General features: G+C 42.0%; 1 protein-coding gene across 1 annotated transcript in view; it reads left to right on the top strand.

The window, feature by feature from the left end:
• LOC120865406 (alpha-actinin-2) overlaps positions 1-19,327 on the top strand; it is a 77,986-nt gene extending 58,659 nt beyond the window's left edge. The window contains exons 13-21 of the mRNA XM_040242684.1: positions 2,467-2,575; positions 4,670-4,810; positions 6,481-6,663; positions 9,147-9,281; positions 10,205-10,384; positions 11,267-11,413; positions 13,151-13,216; positions 15,594-15,752; positions 17,234-19,327. Coding sequence (XP_040098618.1) covers positions 2,467-2,575; positions 4,670-4,810; positions 6,481-6,663; positions 9,147-9,281; positions 10,205-10,384; positions 11,267-11,413; positions 13,151-13,216; positions 15,594-15,752; positions 17,234-17,392 — 1,279 coding nt within the window. The 3' untranslated portion in view covers positions 17,393-19,327. The remainder of the gene's footprint in view (positions 1-2,466; positions 2,576-4,669; positions 4,811-6,480; positions 6,664-9,146; positions 9,282-10,204; positions 10,385-11,266; positions 11,414-13,150; positions 13,217-15,593; positions 15,753-17,233) is intronic.
• Positions 19,328-19,700: the final 373 nt, after the last annotated feature.

The raw sequence follows: 19,700 nt of genomic DNA, 5'->3' as shown, positions 1-19,700 counted from the left end.
GTCCCACTGATCCAGATGCTGCCTCTGGCTGTGGCCATCCTTCCAGAGAGGGGCTGCTCTGTTGTTCCTAAGCCTTTTTTTTTTTTTTTAAGGTCCTTGCTCCCTTTCATAAATACAGAATTCCATTCCCTACTTCTCTATCCCTCATTATTACCACTGATAGATCTGTACAATTTTTAGAGCCTGTCACATAATGATAACTTTAAACAACCAATAGTAATGTTTCTTATGATAATGTTACATTTTAAGACTCTCATGTCCCTCTCGACTGGAGCGAATTCCTTAATGAACAGAGATGGCTTCTTTTAAGAGTATCTTCTTATTCAGCCTTGCCCAAATATATTCTTAAATATTTGTGGCCTTCATATCCAGTTTTCCACTGTATTTGTGGCTTTACTGTTGTCTTATTTCTTATGCTTCTTGAATGTTGGCCATCTGGCTGCTTGTTAACAATTTCAAATTAAAAAAGGGAGAGAAACACAAGCAATTTAATGTTATATCATAGTTCCCATAAATAATTTGGGATGGTTTCAAGTATTGCTCATAAAAACTAAGTAACAATTTTATATTATTATTATTCCTGGCATCCTCAGTGTGTATTTCTTTACTCACTCAAGAGAGGAACCACAGAATCTAAACCTGTGTTCATCTTACTATCATTAGTCTCCCTTTCCTTTTTACCTTTTCTAAAACAATGAATGCTTATGCAGCCCTCAAAGTACAAAAGAAAAGAAAATACCCTGCACAGCTATGCGCACCCTAAGTCCTTGAAACTCGGTATGTGCAGAGCTGCTGCTGCTGCTGCTAAGTCGCTTCAGTCGTGTCCGACCCTGCGCTGCCCCATAGACGGCAGCCCACCAGGCTCCTCTGTCCCTGGGATTCTCCAGGAAAGAACACTGGAGTGGGTTGCCATTTCCTTCTCCAGTGCATGAAAGTGAAAAGGGAAAGTGAAGTCGCTCAGTCGTGTCCGACTCCTCCATCCATCCATGGGATTTCCCAGGCAAGAGTACTGGAGTGGGGTGCCGTTGCCTTCTCCGTGTGTAGAGCTAGTATGTATGAATTAGAAAGAGGGATAAATGTTTGCCCTGATGATAATCACAGAAAGCTGTGATCGATGCCTCCACTGTGGATCAGTAGAAGGTTCCTGGGTTTTTAGTTCTGAAATCTTTCTGCTCTTTAATAGTTGCATTTGAAGAGTCATATCCTTCTCACTTTGTAGTCAGGGCTGTGCATTGCTGGCATGTTTTGGTTGGTTTTGATTTTCTGGTTATAATAATCGCAGAATCTCAGTCCATCTCAGTTAGTGGTGTGTGTGTGTGTGTGTGTGTGTGTGTGTGTGTGTGGACAAAGCTGCTCTTAAGAACTGGATTCTTTAGATGATTGGGAGTTTCTTACCCACAGAAAGCATACTCATATCACAACACATGCATCTCCTTTATTCAGAAGCAGTGACATTCAATAAAGACGAGTTAATTTTGTTTAAGAGAATAAAAAGCAGGTTAACAAACAGCCATTGCCTTAATTTAGAGTCGAAAGAAGGAATAAACTTCAGGGAAATGGATTTGGTCTGATAGGAGGGAATTTCCTAAAAGCCTCACTTTGGACCGTTTTCAAAGGAGACATCTCCTGAAGATGTCTATAAGCCTCCCTGAGTCTTGCTTTCATCCTAACTAAAAGGGTGATTAAATTTTGTCCAGGATTCAAACTTTCTATCCCCAGAGACACTAGGTTTACTTTCTAGTCAATAATTTGCTTGAATGGTAAATTCAGGTAAAATGGTAAAATCTCACTTCGCAAAGATCCCGTTAGGATGTACAGCAGGGCTGGTGAGGACCAGGGACCGTTGAGGTAGAAGTCACGCTGTCCCTGCTGTCACACGAGTGACATAAGATGAGTCAGTCCTTGTCAGAGAGGAAGGGCTTGGTGCTGCTGGGCTCAGAGTCCCAACACCTCCGCCCCCCACCTTCCCCCCGGGACGTGGTGCTCGGTCCAGCCTGGTGCCCTTTGAGAGGAGCCAAGGACACAATGGGTGCAAGCTGATCCTCCTCTCCCTCCCGCGTGACTCATTTGATGTTCCCGTCTCCGTGGCTTCAGCACGGTCCCCGGGACTGTCCTCAGGTCAGATTCTTGGCTTCATTTACAGGTACATCACCACTTAAAAATAATGCACCCCAGGGGCCCGGCCAAGAAAATGAAGGCAGAATAAACTTAACCTGAGGTGTCAAGAGGACAGCTTTTCTCTCTGTTTAGAAATCTGTTGACCAGCAAGAATTTTCCCTAATTCTTCCTGTGATCTGTCAGAGAATAGTGATCATGTTTGCAATGCGGAACAAAACCCTGAAATACTCTGCTCGTTCTCCATTACATCTTTTTTTTTTTTTTAATTACTACCAATTTATTTTGAGCCTGTGTCCCCTTTTCTTCATGTCATCTGGGAAAGTTCCTCTTCATTTTCCCTTCTAACAGTGAACTGGACTATCACGATGCTGTGAACGTTAATGATCGCTGCCAGAAAATCTGTGACCAGTGGGACCGGCTGGGAACGCTTACCCAGAAGAGGAGAGAGGCCCTGGAGGTGAGTCTCCAGGCCGCCTCTTGGCATGACACCTTCTAATAGAGTTTCTTCTACCGACTCACTGTTACTCATTTTGTTTTCCTGTGGCATGATGTGTGTAAACCAAAACAGATTGTCTGTGGACTTCCCTGGTGCTCCACTGGCTAAGACTCTATGCTCGCAATACAGGGGTCCCAGGTTCGATCCCTGGTCAGGGAACTAGATCCCACATGTCGCAACTAAAGATCCTGTGTGCCACAGCTAAGACAGAGCACAGCCAAATAAAATAAATATTAAAAAAAAAAAAGCATGTGTAGTGACTAAAGCTTCTACAGAGAACATGAAAAGCAGGAGAACAAGGAAAATGGAAAGTTGGTGGTTTTGTTGTCATTTATCCATATGGCAGTGACACGCCCTTTTGAATTAAAAATATGAAAATCCAGTAGTAATGAGATAATGGTATAAACTCATTTTTGTGAAATAATGATGGCAGTGAACTTCCCAACATCCTTATCTAAGAGTAAGTTGAGCTGAGACTGAGTCAGGAAATAAGGAAGAATGGACGTTGAGACGTTCAAAGGGAAGATGGCAACACATGCTGAGATGAGTAAGAATGGATGTGAGGCAGAATCAGGATGAATCTGGCCCTATTCAAGTCTAAGCCTTAGAGAAACAGAAGCAAGTGGCTGGTTTTTAGCTGAACATAATCGTCTCTCGGGATTTCCCCAGTGGCTCAGTGGTAAAGAATCTGGCTGCAGTGCAGGAGATCGAGGAGACACGCGTTTGATTCCTGGGCCCCGGAGACCCTCTGGAGGAGGGCACGGCAACCCAGTCCAGCACTCTTGCCAGGAGACTCCCATGGACAGAGGAGCCTGGTGGGCTATGGCTCACACTGTTGCAAAGAGTCAGACGCAACTGAAGCGATTGAGCATGCGCACATGCAGTCTTCTCTCACCACGGAAGACTCAGACGGCATGAAGAAAGCAGTTTCCAGTTTTCTGAGTCATTTCACGCTGACTCTGATGAAGCTTTTAACATGTGTAATATCAGGCTTCCTATGTTAATATATTCACTTAAAGGATAATGTTGAGAGAAAGGAAGGACCGGGCATGTGACAGAGAAAGCTCAAATCTTTTGAACAGGAGGAAAAATGACTCCCAACTATGGAAGAGTTTTAGATTCCAGATGCCTCCCTGCCTGCTTGCCATCCTCTCTGCTATAGGGAAAGAGCGTAGTATTGTTCTCTGTGACTTGAGGCCTTGTGCTTTCAAATGCCCAGAAAGGCAGAGAGGTTAAATTCTGAATGAGGATTTAAGAACATGAAACTGTAGTTCCTCCTGTCCTCTCTAGGTAGGTGACTGTTGGGAAAGGCACAGTGTTGATCATAAAATGAGGACGATCCCGTGAATTTTCTGTGAACCAGCATGGTTAGAGAATCAGGTCCTCTAACTTCTAAAGTGTGCTTTAGCTGAAAGCACCTACGGCGTTCTCTATGTGGATTCTCAGTCTTCAAAAGGTAGGATGTGGGGACTTTCCTGGTGGTCTAGTGGTTAAGAATCTGCCTGCCAATGCAGGGGATGTGGGTTTGATCCCAGGTCCCTGGGAAGGTTCCACATGCCGCGGAGCAACTAAGCCTGTGCCACAGCTATTAATACTGAGCCTGTGCTCTGGAGCGCACGCGCTGCAACAAGAGAAGCCACTGCAATGAGACTCCTGAGGACCACAACGAAGAGTAGCCCCCACTCGCCACAACTGGAGAAAGCAAACTCGCAGCAACGAAGACCCAGCACAGCCAAAAGTAGATAGACAAATACATGAATAAAAATTTAAAAAAATACAAGAGTACCATGTGGCAGAGTATTTTAAATACTTTCAGAACATGGTGACTCTGGATGTAATTAAATCCACCTCTGATTCAGAAGGCACTTCAGAGACCTGCAGGGCTCAGCCTAATCATTTGGACATCAGTTAATCTTCTTGTATACACATGCTAACGATGATTGTGATGGACGAAATGTCAGATAATGGTTTATTGCTCTGGAGTGCATCTTTACATGTTCCCAGAACTTTTTCTGATTTAGTCTGTGATAACACTGGCTTCTATTTAATCTTCAGAGAACTGAGAAACTGCTGGAAACCATCGATCAGCTTCACCTGGAGTTTGCTAAGAGAGCAGCTCCTTTCAACAACTGGATGGAAGGCGCCATGGAGGACCTACAAGACATGTTCATTGTCCACAGCATTGAAGAGATCCAGGTAGCTAGACACAGCTCTGTATTCCCACTGCTAGAAAGGAATCGTAATTTCAGAAGAATTCTCTCTTTTGTTTTGTCTCATTTTTTAATTAAGAAAAATGTGGTTGGGGACATCCCTGGTAGTCTAGTGGTTAAGACTCTGAGCTTCCACTTCAGGAAGCAGGGGTTTTCTCCCTAGTCAGGAAACTAAGATTCTGTATGCTGTGCAGCAAGGCCAAAAACACACACGCATATGTAGGGCTAGGAAGCCCAATGTACCCTTCGACCTTTAGCTTAGAAATGTCTATACTACTCTGCTACAGCTAAATTAACATCAGCCAAATAAAGGGGAATATGTCTAAAATGGTATGTTCTTTAAAATAGAGTGTGAAATCACATGAACAAAATAGACATATATGCTCTTGGACTTAGTCACAGCACATTATGAGTTTATTGGCTGCTAAGTTTCCTACTTTGCAAAATGTTTGCATTTACTGTTCATTAAAATCTATAGAATTTCACCAGACCATAAAGCATAAGAAAAGCACAAATCAGCACCTTCTACCTCCCACAATCCGAAATGTTCTGCTTTGGATCTCTTCTGGAGCATCAGAATTACAAATAAGACTTAAAAGTGATTTAGGGAGGTACGTTCCTCTCAAATATCTAGGACCCAATTTATTTAGAGACCATTTGATATATAATGGAATATAAAGAGAAAATACTATTAGATTATTTTTTCTGTAAAATAGATAGATCATCAAAAATAATCTAGATATAAAAGAAATAGTGAAGGTTGGGATTTGAACCCAACCAAGGAACAGGAATTCCTGCCAAGGAGCATTCTAGAAGGGTTTGTACCTGGTTGTAAGGGGAAAGAAATCACTTCCTTGAACATGGCCTTTGTCTTCTGAAAGAAGCTGTGACAGTGTTTCTTGCATGCACTCTTGAGCAGAGGTTGGCAATCTAAAATCGTTTTTGAAATAAGTGAAATATCAAAATATTCCTTGGAAGCCATACTTGATGCATGAAGTAGTCTCTTCATTTAGTGAAAGGTGTGCTGGCAGCTGATTGGTTGCAGCATCTGTCCTGAGTATTAGCATCACCCTGGAGGGTGGTCCCCATGGGATCTACATACAACTGAACATAAGGAACTGTCTTACACACTAGGGTCCAAGGATAAGGTTGTTAAGTGGAGGCTTTATAAAGCCTGAGGGCAATGAGTTGGTTTCTGTGGCCTTTTCTTTTGCGGGAAAGGGAGGTACTTCCTGTTGGTCTGTAGGTATAAAGGCAGCAATTGGTAGGTTCCTTTTGAGGCGCTAAGGGTAAATAAACCCTGGTCATTAGGAAGGGCAGTTAATTTAAGTTCGGTATGTTGCTGGCGAGTAAGACCTAAACAGTAGCTGAGCATCATGATTAAATCAGTTATGATTTTTAAAAGAAGAAAACAATTATTTTGTAAAGACTTTGGATAAGTAGACACCAGTGAGCTATCAGGAGGTCTTTTTCTCCCCCCATTTTGACGAACTTGACTTTTGTGTACCAGATAGCTTCTCTGAGCCATTCAGAATTTGTCATCCACTGGAGAGTCCTGCAGTTGTAAAGTTATTTATATGCCTGCCGAAGGGAATAGCAAACCTGTAAAATTCACTCTGAAGTAAGTCAGGTTTTCTCCACTTGTCTCTGGCTTAGAGCTTGATCACTGCCCATGAGCAGTTCAAGGCCACGCTGCCCGAGGCTGACGGCGAGCGGCAGTCCATCCTGGCCATCCAGAACGAGGTGGAGAAGGTGATCCAGAGCTACAACATCAGGATCAGCTCAAGCAACCCCTACAGCACTGTCACCGTGGATGAGATCCGGTCCAAGTGGGACAAGGTGGCTGACTGAGGGTCCAGGGGTGGGCAAGGAGGGGCTGGGGTGAGGCGGGTGTTTTCAAGCTGAGGTGGGGAGAAGAGGTGAACCCCTGGGGAAGTTAGAGTGACTCCCTGGTGATCAGAGTTGCCCTTCACTCCAAATTTCACAGTTGTGTTAAAAGAGAAACTGAGGCATAGTAGCAAGCTTAAGTTTTTTTTGAGCAAAAGTCAGTTCGAACTGGGCTACATCCAGTCGAGCAGACAGAAGGGAGCTCCAAGGAGCTGTACAAAATGAAAGACTTATAGGCAGAAAAGAGTAGGAAAAAGGAAGTTACATGGCCAAAAAAAGAAGGCTGGTTATTGCAAAGTTACTTCCCTTTAGGAGTCTACCTGGCAGATGGTCTCACTAGTGCTAATCAGGTGATTCCTGATTGACTGGTTTTTAAGATTCCATTTCTGGGAGAGTGGAAATTGTATTTAAGTCTAGGTCTGGTGGAGTGGGATTTAGCATAAATGGCTCTATTTTGGGCCTGTTGTCTTGTTTTTCACAGATGACATATGTTACACTCTTCAATACCTAAATACATTTAGCAGTTTCTATGATCTATAAGAAAGTAGAAATGATTGTCCTTAAGGAAAATCTTATCAGTGTTAGCAAACTCAGTACAGGTTATGATACTAAAACTATTTTTAAAATCCCAGCTGAAAATTTGGTGGAATCCATTTTCTGCTGGTACTTCATCAGAGATTTTTAAGAATATGGGATAGACATGTCCCAAGTGTGTGTGAATTTAAGATGTGGGAAAATTACTTAGGAAACTATATATGGGGAACCAAAGGACTCCCTGCTAATTTACTGCCACTTATATTTTGGGAAACTGTACAGATTTAATTATAGTCCAGTGGGATCATGTGAACCCTTTTGTCTCATTCTTAAGAAAGATTTATTTTCATGGATTAAATTGTAGCACGGTTATCTTAGTAGGCTGCTAAGTCTTCAGTGAAGAAGTCCAGCAGGGGGATTTGAGGTGGCTTGCTATAAAAACACACGTAACAACTGTTTAGTTACAAACCATGCCAAAGAGGGGGGAAAGAAACAGGTATGGGAAAGAGAGTGTTAAACTGAGAGACAGTTAGTTCTTGTTTCTGACCTTAAAATTAGCTCTGGTCTTCTTACAGTCAGAGTAAAAAGGAAACCGTGTTGAGCTGAGTAGTTTCCTTGGGCAGAAAAAGGGAAATATGCCATTTCTTTTCTTAAAATTTATTTATTTTTTAATTGAAGGATAATTGCTTTACAGAATTTTGTTGTTTTCTGCCAGATATCAACATGAATCAGCCACGGGTATACATACGTCCCCTCCCTCCTGAGCCTCCCTCCCTTAAAGTGAGACACACTTTTCTCCTGTCACTTAAGTTATAAAGCAAAATTTTCCAGAGGGAGTTTTGTAAAAGGGACATTGAATAGTAATGTCTTTTTGCCAGTACACACAGAAAAAGGCTTCTGAAGTAGCTGTTTTGTCTGTGGATTCAAAGAGAACTCAGGCATAGCATAAAATATAAATCACAGGGTACAAGTGGAATGGAAAAAAATGTAGGCCTGGTGGGATCCTTTCCGGTGGGCCAACATTATACAGGGTTGAGCTCCCGAACCTGGCAGGGGTTCCCAACTTTTTTGTATCTTAGATCCCTTTGGTAGTCCAGGGAAGCCTGTGGATCCTTTCTGATAAAAATATGTATAAATTCATAAATAATATTAAAGGTTACAAAGCAAATAAATTACATTGAAAAATAGTTATTAAAATATATATGTGTATAACTGAATCACTTTGCTATACAACTGAAATTAGCACATTATAAGTCAACTATACTTCAATAAAAAATAAATATTAAAAAAGACAAAAAAATGTATTTTTAAAGTTGGAATATACTACCATATTTTAAACCCAGATCTAATAGCAGACCTAGTAAATGTGAGTGGTGATGAGTGTGCATCATACTTTGAGAGGTAGGCAGTAACTAATATACATAAGAATGTGATTTCTGTTGTGATAAAGTCACAGTGGACTTGGTGTCCATATTCATAATCGAAGGAAATGCTCATTTTCCACTGGAGCTGGGGAAAATAAGGACGTCAGTTTTGGTTCATTCAACTTCACAAATCCTCTGCACTCTGCACCCAGCCCTGCAACCTGCACTGCCCCCCAGCCCCCTGGATTAGTGCTGCAGGCCGGGAACCCCAAGCTGGACAAATGGTCAGCATCCCTTGTGCAGACTTAGCCTTTCAGCAGGCACTGGTGGCACCGGCTGGCAATCAAGTCTAGACTGAGCTCCCCCTTTAGTCCCTAAAGTAGGGAGCACACTCCCCTTTCTCCCCTCCCCCTCCTTCTCTTCCCCTCCCCTCCTACTCTGCTCCCACCCCTGCCCTCCACCCAGCACCACCTATCTTGGTCACTCCTCCTGGACCACCGCTGGCCTCTAACCCCCATTGTCCTCGAATCCTGGCAGGTGAAGCAGCTTGTGCCCATCCGGGACCAGTCACTGCAGGAGGAGCTGGCCCGCCAGCATGCCAACGAGCGTCTGCGGCGCCAGTTCGCCGCACAGGCCAATGCTATCGGGCCCTGGATCCAGAACAAGATGGAGGTGGGTTGGTGCTTCAGAGAGAGCATGTCACGGCCTCCAAATCGGTCCCCAAGCAGACACAACCAAGGCTCTCCACTCCGTGCCGTGAGAGCCCGGTCCAAGTCACCTGGGTCTTGCCCTGGGTGGCCCCTGGGCTCCTGCAGCCTGGGCATCGGTTTGGGGGGGGGCGTTGGGGTGAGGGCGGGGTGCTGGGGGAGAGTGCACACGCACCAAGGCTGGCAAGGCTGTTCTCACTGTCATCCGCTCATCTTGTCGTTAAAAATGGTGATGGGTCTCCTTCTCAGTTTTCAGCCTCTGCAGGACCTAGATTTTAAACCATCCATCCCTAAGGAGGACACGTGAAGAATCACAAATACTTGGCATTTTCAGAACCTTTAAGGAAAAGTAATCTTTGAATGACACTGATTTCTGGGTTCATTTTATTACCAAGAACAGCCAAGAGACATTTATTGACCTACTGTTTTTTTTATCTGAGTCCCCCCTTATGGTGATAAAATGTTAGCTTCTTTCTTAAAGAAGAGAATATCTAAAAATCTAGAGAATTCATTTGACTGCTGATGAAGCATCCAGTGGTCTGAAATCACTCTGGCAGCCACATTCCTGCAGACCATCCCCCGATCTCCTCGAAAAGAGGCAGCTTCAGGCATCCGTCTTCATTGGAAGACGCTGAAAGGCTTCCTTTCCTCATGGATCTTGGTTGATTTTTTTCTTTTCCTGTTCTCTAGATAGATTAGAACTAGGGCTTCCTTCATGCTGTGGTACTGCCCTATTTCCTACTTCATCTGAAAAATAAGGGACTTTGGCTGCCGCCTAAAATGCTGGTGTAGCTGGCATCAGAAGCAGAACCAAGAAGGATGCCGCCCACAGAGTCACTCGAGAGGCTGGCTCACCTTGTCCTCCTCCTCTACTCTTGCCTCCACCAGGAGATTGCCCGGAGCTCCATCCAGATCACGGGAGCCCTGGAGGACCAGATGAACCAACTGAAGCAGTACGAGCACAACATCATTAACTACAAGAACAACATCGACAAGCTGGAAGGCGACCATCAGCTCATCCAGGAGGCCCTGGTCTTTGACAACAAGCACACTAATTATACTATGGAGGTACAGCTGCCGCACAGGCCTGCGGTGCCCTGGTGCCTGCTTGTGACCATTTCACTTAGTCAGGGTGTTTTCCGCCCACATTTGTCTCTATCTGTGCCTGTTTCGTTCTACAAGTATGAAAGTGAGGGATCATTAAGCCTTTACTATCACTTTATGTGAAACAGCTTTGTGAACTAGATCAAGTACTGTGTGTGGGTGATCAGTGGCTCAGTCATGTCCAACTCTTTGCAACCCCATGGACTGACTATAGCCTGCCATGCTCCCCTGTCCGTGGGATTTCCGAGTCAAGAATACTGGAGTGGGTTGCCATTTCCTTCCCCAAGGGATCTTCCTGACCCAGAGATTGAGCCTGGGTCCCTTGCATCTCCTACACTGGCAGGCGGATTCTTTACCACTAGCAACGCCTGAGCAGCTCAGATCAAGTGCTCTATAGTTGTTATTTATCAACATCATCCTCAACTTTGTCTTCATTATTATCACAACAGTGAATTCAGTGCACTGCTTTGGAGAGACTCCCACGAATGGGACTGCTCCATTTCTACCAGTTTGGCCCAGTTTGATCTTTCTGGGAGCCAGTGGGTCTAATCCAGGGCTTATCCACTACCTGGTGAATAGAAAGGTGTTCCTAGTGACAGAGACTGTACACTGTACATTTTATTCTACAAAGTGCTAGTTGTCACTGTTAGAACCCTGCTCCTCACTTCTGAGTATTTCCCACTACAGAATCTTGAAAGAAAGTGGAAAAGTAGAATTAAAAAAAAATGTATCGAGAAGTTCTACTTGTCTCCCTTTGGGTTGACTCCTCTGTTATGAAAGTGAGCAGGCGAGACTGACCTGCTGGGAGAACCTGGAGCTGATCATTTTCTGTTTTTTCCTTGGTAGCACATTCGTGTGGGCTGGGAGCTGCTGCTGACGACTATTGCCAGAACCATCAACGAAGTGGAGACCCAGATCCTGACGAGAGATGCAAAGGGCATCACCCAGGAGCAGATGAATGAGTTCCGAGCCTCCTTCAACCACTTTGACAGGGTACCTCACTCCTAGTTATTTGAAAGGCAACGCTGGGGACATCAAAAGACATATTTGAAATAGAACTCATGCTGTTATTTTTAAATCACCATCTCCTTAAAATTTATTGGGAAACAGGAAGATTAAGGCCAGAGGAAAAGAGCCACTGAAATGAAATGTGCTGAGTTCTGATGTTGCTCAAGCTGACATCCGACAAAGTCTAGGTTTGTGGGCCCTTTTATACAGATCACTTAACAAATGCCTTTGTAGTTGGGAGTAAAGCAAGATTTATTCTAAGTGAAAGTGTGTCCTTAACAGAATATAGTTGGAGGATTTAGGTGATTTTCTAAGCACTTAAATACGAAGCTCTAATGTACTTTTCCTAATTAACTATTTAGGTGAAGCACCTGATGAAAATTAGCCGACTCTTTTGCCATAACCCTTAATTTTTTTTTTAACAAACAAAATCAGCTCATGAAATGTCATAAGAAAAATGTATCAACAAAATGCCGACCATATAAAAAGTTTAGTGCTACTCTTAAAATATTATCTAATATTTTGATTTAAATATGACTGGGTAAAACCAGTTCTTCACAAGAAAATGCCCAGTTTGCTTATCATTTAGTTAATAGTGACTCTTAAGGCCACATTCCATTTGTTAAAAGATCCCTAACAAAGTATATTTCATTCTTTTGCTCAGGACCCTGTGTGTGATTTACAGATATTAGTTAAATGGTTCTTAAAATGCCTGTGGACTAGACCAGCTATATTCAGGCCTATTAATGAGTTCAGAAAGTAGACTTCTGATCAGGGAGCTGAGGCATAAATAAAGTATTATATACAGAGATGGATGCTAAAGTTATTTTGGCTTCAGCACAGTGTTATAGATGCTATAACACTGACCTGACTTCCTTCAGGTCGGGTCATTTTCCTCCCATGGAGGGAAATAATTGACCATTGTTCCTGCACACATCACCTGGGCTTGTAGGAGGACAGCTCCACTTGTTTGGGCCACTTCAGAGAGGGAAAATCCACATCTATTTGAATCCAGGGTTACGAGACTATCTTTTGCAACAAAAGTCCAAAGGAGGACAATGCAGAGCTTGCCAAGTTTAAAAGTTTAAGTAAAGCAACTATAGTCCAATAAAAATTAATTAAAAAACAAAAAACCCAGCTTCTCAGTCTCAGTGAACAATTTACATTCACCTAACAAGAACTCCTTTCATACTAGCTTTCCCTTCCCGCCCCCCAGTAAAAAAATTAATAGAAGTTTAAGTTAAGGATTCTATGTCTTGGAGAGACTCGGGCCTGAGAGTGGCTGTAGGGTAACTGCAGCAAGAATCCTAGTCATGCTGTCATCTTTGGGGGAATTTTACAAGCGAGGTCTGCCTGGGGCCTTAAGAGTGTGAGGCTTTCTCAGAACACTTAGACTCTGTTTGGTCATCAGTGGGTGGCAGTGGGCAGCTTCTGATGCGGTCATTTTCCATGGCACTGAGTATTCCTCCTGCTTTCTTGAAGGTGTGGTCTCCATTTCTGACTGCTGTTTATCCTCCTTCCCTGTTTTTTCCTTTTTAAGAAATTATTTTGTAGTGTGATGTCCCTATGTTGGGCCTGTCCTTTCTGTAAATCAGACCTTTAAAAATTCCTCGGCAGATGTCATAGTGTCCCTTCTCTTGCTGGATTTTGTTCCCTGGTCAAGTCGAGTTGTTTATTTTGCCTCTAACACTCAACTTCTTTCTTCTTTCTTTTTGTTGAAAGAGGAAGAATGGTCTAATGGATCATGAGGATTTCAGAGCCTGCCTGATCTCCATGGGTTATGACTTGGTAAGACAGAAGCTGAAATTTTACTACTATGATAGTCTACTGAGCTTATTTAGGTTTGTATTTTAGAAGACAACTGGCTTAAACTATGGCAGATCACTTGGGATTGTTTCATTTACCAAGGTTACTAGGTAACATTGGAGGTTTGCCTGGTACCATATGAAAATAACTTCCCAGAGTCAGAACGTGTATTCATTCAGTCGTTGGTCAGCTGGATTTTTCCTTGTGAAGGAACATAACATAAACTTTCCTGATGGTTTTTGAACAGCATTATTTGAGAGATCATTTACATACCATACAGTTTGCCCATTGAAAGTAGACACTTCAATGGCTTTTCCTGCTGATTTTTAAAGTGCTTTTTCCTCTAGTATTTTAGAAGGTAAAAAGTTTTTCATGGGCTTCCCTGGTAGCTCAGTGGTAAAGAATCCACCTGCCAATGCCAGAGACACGGGGTCGATCTTTGATCTGAGAAGATCCCATGTGCCTTGGAGCAACTAAGCTCTTGCACCGCAGCTATTGAGCCTGTGCTCTGGAGCCTGGGAGCTACTGCTGCTGAGCCCACGTACCACAGCTGCTGAAGCCTGTGCGTCCTAGAGGCTGTGCTCCATGACAAGAGCAGCCACTGCAGTGAGAAGCCCTTGTGCAACTAGAGAGTAGCCCCCACTCTTTGCAACTAGAGGAAAGCCCACGCAGCAATGAGGACCTAGCACAGCCACAAAATTAATAAATCCATGATTTTTTAAAAAGTTTAAAATCAGCTAAGAAATCTTACATTTCCCTGTGGGTTGTGAGTACCTGTGTTAACCTCACTTCTGTTAACCTGTTAACACATTACTGACCAAAGACATATTAATATGTCTTTTGTTACCTGAACATTATGGACTGGAGATGTGACAGTGATATAATTTACATCATCATGAGAAGCTGTTAGAGCTTAAAACTGATCAAGGGTTCATTATGCAAAACTTAATGATTGTTGTTTTCATTCACATTTTGCCCCATTAGCTTCTTGTCCCAACTTGTGTATATTATAAAAACAAGCTTATTACCATAAAATTTTCAAAAATGATGCATAGAGAAATTTTGAGTGAAGAATTTTTCAATGAATTGTATGCAAATTCTTTCTCTGATTGTCCAAGTGACATATATACTTTAGTGTCTCAGAATATGATAGTTCTTCCAAATATAGTTCTGATTCAGACGATGTGAAAATTAGACCTACAAAAAAAAATTTCTTAGTGATTGATTCTGATACGGAAAGTGAAAATGAAACTCACTGTGCTGGAAGAGACTTTATATAGGTGTGGAGAAGGCAACGGCAACCCACTCCAGTACTCTTGCCTGGAAAATCTCATGGACGGAGGAGCCTGGTAGGCTGCAGTCCATGGGGTCGTGAAGAGTCAGACACGACTGTGTGACTTCACTTTCACTTTTCACTTTCATGCCTTGGAGAAGGAAATGGCAACCCACTCCAGTGTTCTTGCCTGGAGAATCCAAGGGATGGCGGAGCCTGGTGGGCTGCCGTCTGTGGGGTCTCACAGAGTCGGACACGACTGAAGTGACTTAGCAGCAGCAGCAGGTGTAATTATTGAATGTAATAACTTGCAAAGTGTTAGTGAAGTAACAGTATTAATTTTTGGCCAGTCAAAGCAAAAATCACTGTCCCACAGGCATTAATTTCTGCGAAAATCCCCCAGTCAATAATGACTTGATATGTAATGTTAAACATGAACTACTTTGATGCATCTCCCCTTTCAAATAACCACTGTGAGAGCCCTCCTCGAACCTGCCTTCTCTTTGGCAGTATTATTATTCGCAATTATAGCCCGAGAAAAGGCCTAAGTCTCTGAATTCTTCTTCTATAGTTACGTTAAGTCCCAAGGCAACAGGGCTTCCCTGGCGGCTCAGCAGTAAAGAATCTGCCTGCCAGTGGAGGAGATGGAAATGTGGGTTTGATCCCTTGGTCAGGAAGATCCCCTGGAGAAAATATGGCAACCCGCTCCAATATTCTTGCCTAGAGAAGCCTATAGACAGAGGAGCCTGGTGGGCTACAGTCCATGACCCCATGGACAAAGAGAGTCGGACATGACTTAGCGACTAAACAACAACAACCCAAGGCAACATGGATCAGAGAGAGAAAGGAATTCTGACATCAGGAGCTTCTGGGTCGATGCTGCAGCTACATTTCAAAATCCTCTAATGGCAGTAAACTTAAGTCGCCCATAAGGGGAATCTGTTCCAAACATGGAAGGGAAGCGCAGGATGTATTTCAGTTTTCAAGCAAAAGGGAACTCGCATGCCAGCAGGTAAAAGCGGGAGAGCAGCACAGCCAGGAGTTGTGCACTGCTGAAGTCAGTGTCTCCTCGCACCCTTGCCTCAGGGGGAAGCCGAGTTTGCCCGCATCATGACCCTGGTGGATCCCAACGGGCAGGGCACAGTCACCTTCCAGTCTTTCATCGACTTCATGACCAGAGAGACGGCGGATACCGACACTGCCGAGCAGGTCATCGCGTCCTTCCGGATCCTGGCTTCTGACAAGGTCTGCAAGCAGCACATTTTCTTCTGCCTTTCTGACAGTCTACTGCTTTAGTCCCACAAGAATGGAAACAATGTTGCAAATAAGAATGATTCTGATACCACTGCATTTTATACTACATCCGCACTGAATTCAGAAAGCGCTTAAACATAACAGTGGTGTACTCACAACAGGTTAAACACAGCCATTCTGTCCTGGCATTTGTGCTTGGTCTTTATGGGGAGTTTCATAGAAGGAACCAACAGTATAAATTTTGCAGTTTTTTTGTGTGTGTTTCTCTGGTTCAACCCTACTTTACATTCTGGATTGGTAGATAAGATTTCTGAAAGATGAAACAGTGCAATTCAGATGTTAGAAAACTGAGAACCTTCTCTCAAGGATCAGTGACACTGACTGTGCCCAGTCCTTGGAGCAGAGTTAAATAAAGCCAAAAAAAAGTGTCAAGTTTTTCATTACATGTAACCTAGAAATTAAGTAGGAGTTTTAATTGCAAGTTTAGAATTTTCAAATCTCCCAAAACAATATTAAAACTTTTCAGTATGTATAAGTTCAGTTTGGGATATGATCCCTTTGCTTTGTGTTCTAGCTGAAAGGGAAAGGAAGTTAGGATTCTAAAACACATCAGCTTGGCCATGTTTATCACCTTAAAAAAAATCTTATCTGACAACATAAAGTATCTTTAAAATAATCATGTTTGTTTTAAAATGAATCCTTTATCATGTGGATAGGGGTTGAGGGGAGAAAGTCCAACTGATTTAGGAGATAATAAACCAAGGCTTATCTAACACACCTAAAACCCTACTATATATTACAATATATTTGCTCTTTATTTACCTTGACCTATCAGTCTGTTTTATGAGAATTATCCTATTTTCTCCTGGACATTTGACATTAAAAACAAAAGACTCCATTGTTCAATGTCAGTTTAGTTTTGCTTTAGAAGGAGTTTTTCACCAGTGGCAACATGCCTCTAGTTTTTTAATAAATTGTGTAGGAAAGCAAGCACATATCACATGTATTTTTTAAAAACCACATTGATCATTTTAAATTAAGTATTCCTATATTTTCATTAGTGTATAGTGTACACCAACCTCCCCTTTATCTTTCTGTATGAAATTTACATCATAGTATTTTTCCCTAACATTATGGCTCAGTTTGAGAAGTGTTGATGGTACTGCTCCCTTTGCCTCTATGAAGCATATTAAATTTCCCACTGGCCAGAAGACAAATTACAAGTAAAACTCAGCCTTTGGTTGGCTGTCCGGTACTGTGCCCGTTAGACTCCTTTTATTTTTTATCTTTATCTTATTTTGGAATATAGTTGATTAACAATGTCATGTTAATTTCAGGTGTATAGCAGAGTGATTCAGTTAATACCTTTTTTAACAATTAAACAAATGCAAGAAGTATGTCAGTATTTAAACCGTTTAAGTTCCAGTGTGTCTTGCCATTGATTTTTAAAACATGTGTGTACTGTTTTCCAGCCATACATCTTGGCGGAGGAGCTGCGTCGGGAGCTGCCCCCAGACCAGGCCCAGTACTGTATCAAGAGGATGCCTGCCTACTCAGGCCCAGGCAGTGTGCCCGGAGCCCTGGATTACACCGCATTCTCCTCCGCACTCTATGGGGAGAGCGATCTGTGAGGCTGGGGTTTTGTAGTCGCTGATTAGAACGCAATAAAAGCTGAAGTCACAGTTTGTTTCTTGGAAACTTTGACAAGCTTTATTACGTTATAGAGGGAGAACACTTTTTTCGCCGCTCAGTTATTGCCAGCAATGTAAGATGGCTGAAGTTAAGTTTTTCTAGTAGATGACATAGTGTACTTTATAATAAGTAGGTTTCTTTACTTCTGAGTTTTTAGCTAAATGCAATGAAATATCAGGGGTTCTGCTGGGTTCTTTGATAAAACAAAGCCAATCCTTGAGTAGTGTGAAATTAGGAGGACCTAAGGATAGAAGGAACATACAAAATGGGAAAATTCTGAGATACCCAAGATTCAAGACCAGAAAAATAATAGTAAATGTTTGACATTAAAAAAAAATTCTTCATATATATAATATGTTTATATGGTTATCTCTTGGGGAATATATTTGGGATACTGGTGTTTTACTTTCTGACTTATCCAAAGATTAACTATATTTAAGATAAATGGTAACTGTCACCTTGTTAGCTGAATTGAATATTGTGAACTTCCAGAGAATAGAAACAGACATCCCAAAAGACTTTAAGCACTTAAAACATTTTAGATAGAAATCATAGCTCTTCGTTATTTAGGACTACATGGTCCAGTTAGTGGACTGCAATGCCTTACTCATACTGGAAAGCAGGAACCTCACCATGGAAGTTAGTTACATTGTCAGGGAGGAAGATGGAATCACCAGGTAAAATGTGTTTGGGGGGTATTATTTATTGATTCCAGGTTTCTGTGCTTTTTTTAGAGCTTGTTAGTGTGTTAGATTCTTACAAGATGACCATATAGAAGTGCTCTGTTTTTAAACAAACAGGTGTCAATAGCAATAGTTATGACGGGGGACAAGTCAAAAGCTGCTATTTTTATAGCTCTCCAGGCAGAATTTCTCCTTTTTTGCCATTTAGTTTTACTGTCTGGTAAAGAGAAAGTGTTAGAGGGAAGAGTTGATAGGAAAGGCCTAACTCTCACCAACAGTAGAGGTAAGTTCTTTAACTGCAGAACCTTTACATACTTCAGGTGGATTCATTTTGTGTAGCAGGAATTCTTGATGTTTCTGCCAGCTCTCGGTGAGTGTCCCCACTGTGATTGGATGGGGCATGTGGAAGCCCCTTGCAGAGGGCACCAATGGCTTCTGCCATCCATATCTGTCAGCTTTCATTCATTTTTCTGCTCGTGCTGCTCTATGCTGTTCCTCTCCTGTTTTTCCATCTTGTTGACAGCTTGTAAAGAATAAAGCAGGAATTCTTTTTATATCTGAATCCTTAATGATCAGATGAATTAGAAACAAAAACAGTTGTAAACAGCAATTGAAGTGTTACTGGAAAAACAGTCATGTGCCTGTTAACCTCTAGTCTTTTTCTTCAGATTTTTCAGTAGCTGGAAATGGGATATTTTCCATTCATGACTGTCCCATAACTTAATATTTTTACACAGTTGGCCCATTTAGAACCTTCAACCTTTGTAAGTTTCATTTAATTTGCTTCATTTTATTAAGTAGCTGATAGTTTACAAATTTCTGAAATCTGAGTCCTTGAGTTCAGGGCTGGACACTTTTGGGGTGGTGTTTAGGTGAACTGTGACTCCTTATTCTACTTCACGCAGGTGCTATATTCCAGCTGTATAGGGAGAGAAACGGGAAGATATTCTGCCTTTGAGGCTACTAGCGGGAATTTATGGTGTTTTACGATTGGTATAGGTAGTTCATCTTCCTAAAATTTTAGTTTCTTTACAACATTCAAGCAAGAGAATGGATCAACACTATCTGCTAACAAATGAAAAAGGGAAATAAACTCTGAAACACTTAATAAACATGTTTGTACTCTCATTTTAGAAGTTATTTTTATTTCTGAAGCTGAATTATTGATTAAACTTAATTTGTAAAAGAAAAGGAATCCCTGTTTTATTCTTATTATTATTTCAACTAATAACCAGTTTCTTTGGTTAACCACAAACTTTCCTCACTTAAAATTTCCATCATCACTTAAAACTCTCATTTGGTCTAGCATTTGCCTTGTTTAAAGAATTAGAGACTGGCTTGTTGGGTAGAGGGTAAATTTGAGATGAGGAATTAAGGTTGGCCCAGTTAGAGGTGAGTGATGAATGGACTAGGGAACAAAATGGATTAGGAAGAAATTTTTACCCCAGATATCATTTTAGAATTCCCAGTAGGTATTTTGAAAGTGTATGGCACCCCCAGCTTTAACCCCAGAGCTTCTAGTTGTGAAGGTCTACGTTAAGACCTGGTCATCTGCATTTTTTGA

The sequence above is a fragment of the Oryx dammah genome, unplaced genomic scaffold (genome assembly GCF_014754425.2).
Source record: "Oryx dammah isolate SB20612 unplaced genomic scaffold, SCBI_Odam_1.1 HiC_scaffold_6, whole genome shotgun sequence".
Taxonomy (NCBI): Eukaryota; Metazoa; Chordata; class Mammalia; order Artiodactyla; family Bovidae; genus Oryx; species Oryx dammah.
The sequence above is the reverse complement of the archived record's forward strand: the minus strand, read 5'-3'. Positions and strand labels throughout refer to the sequence as shown.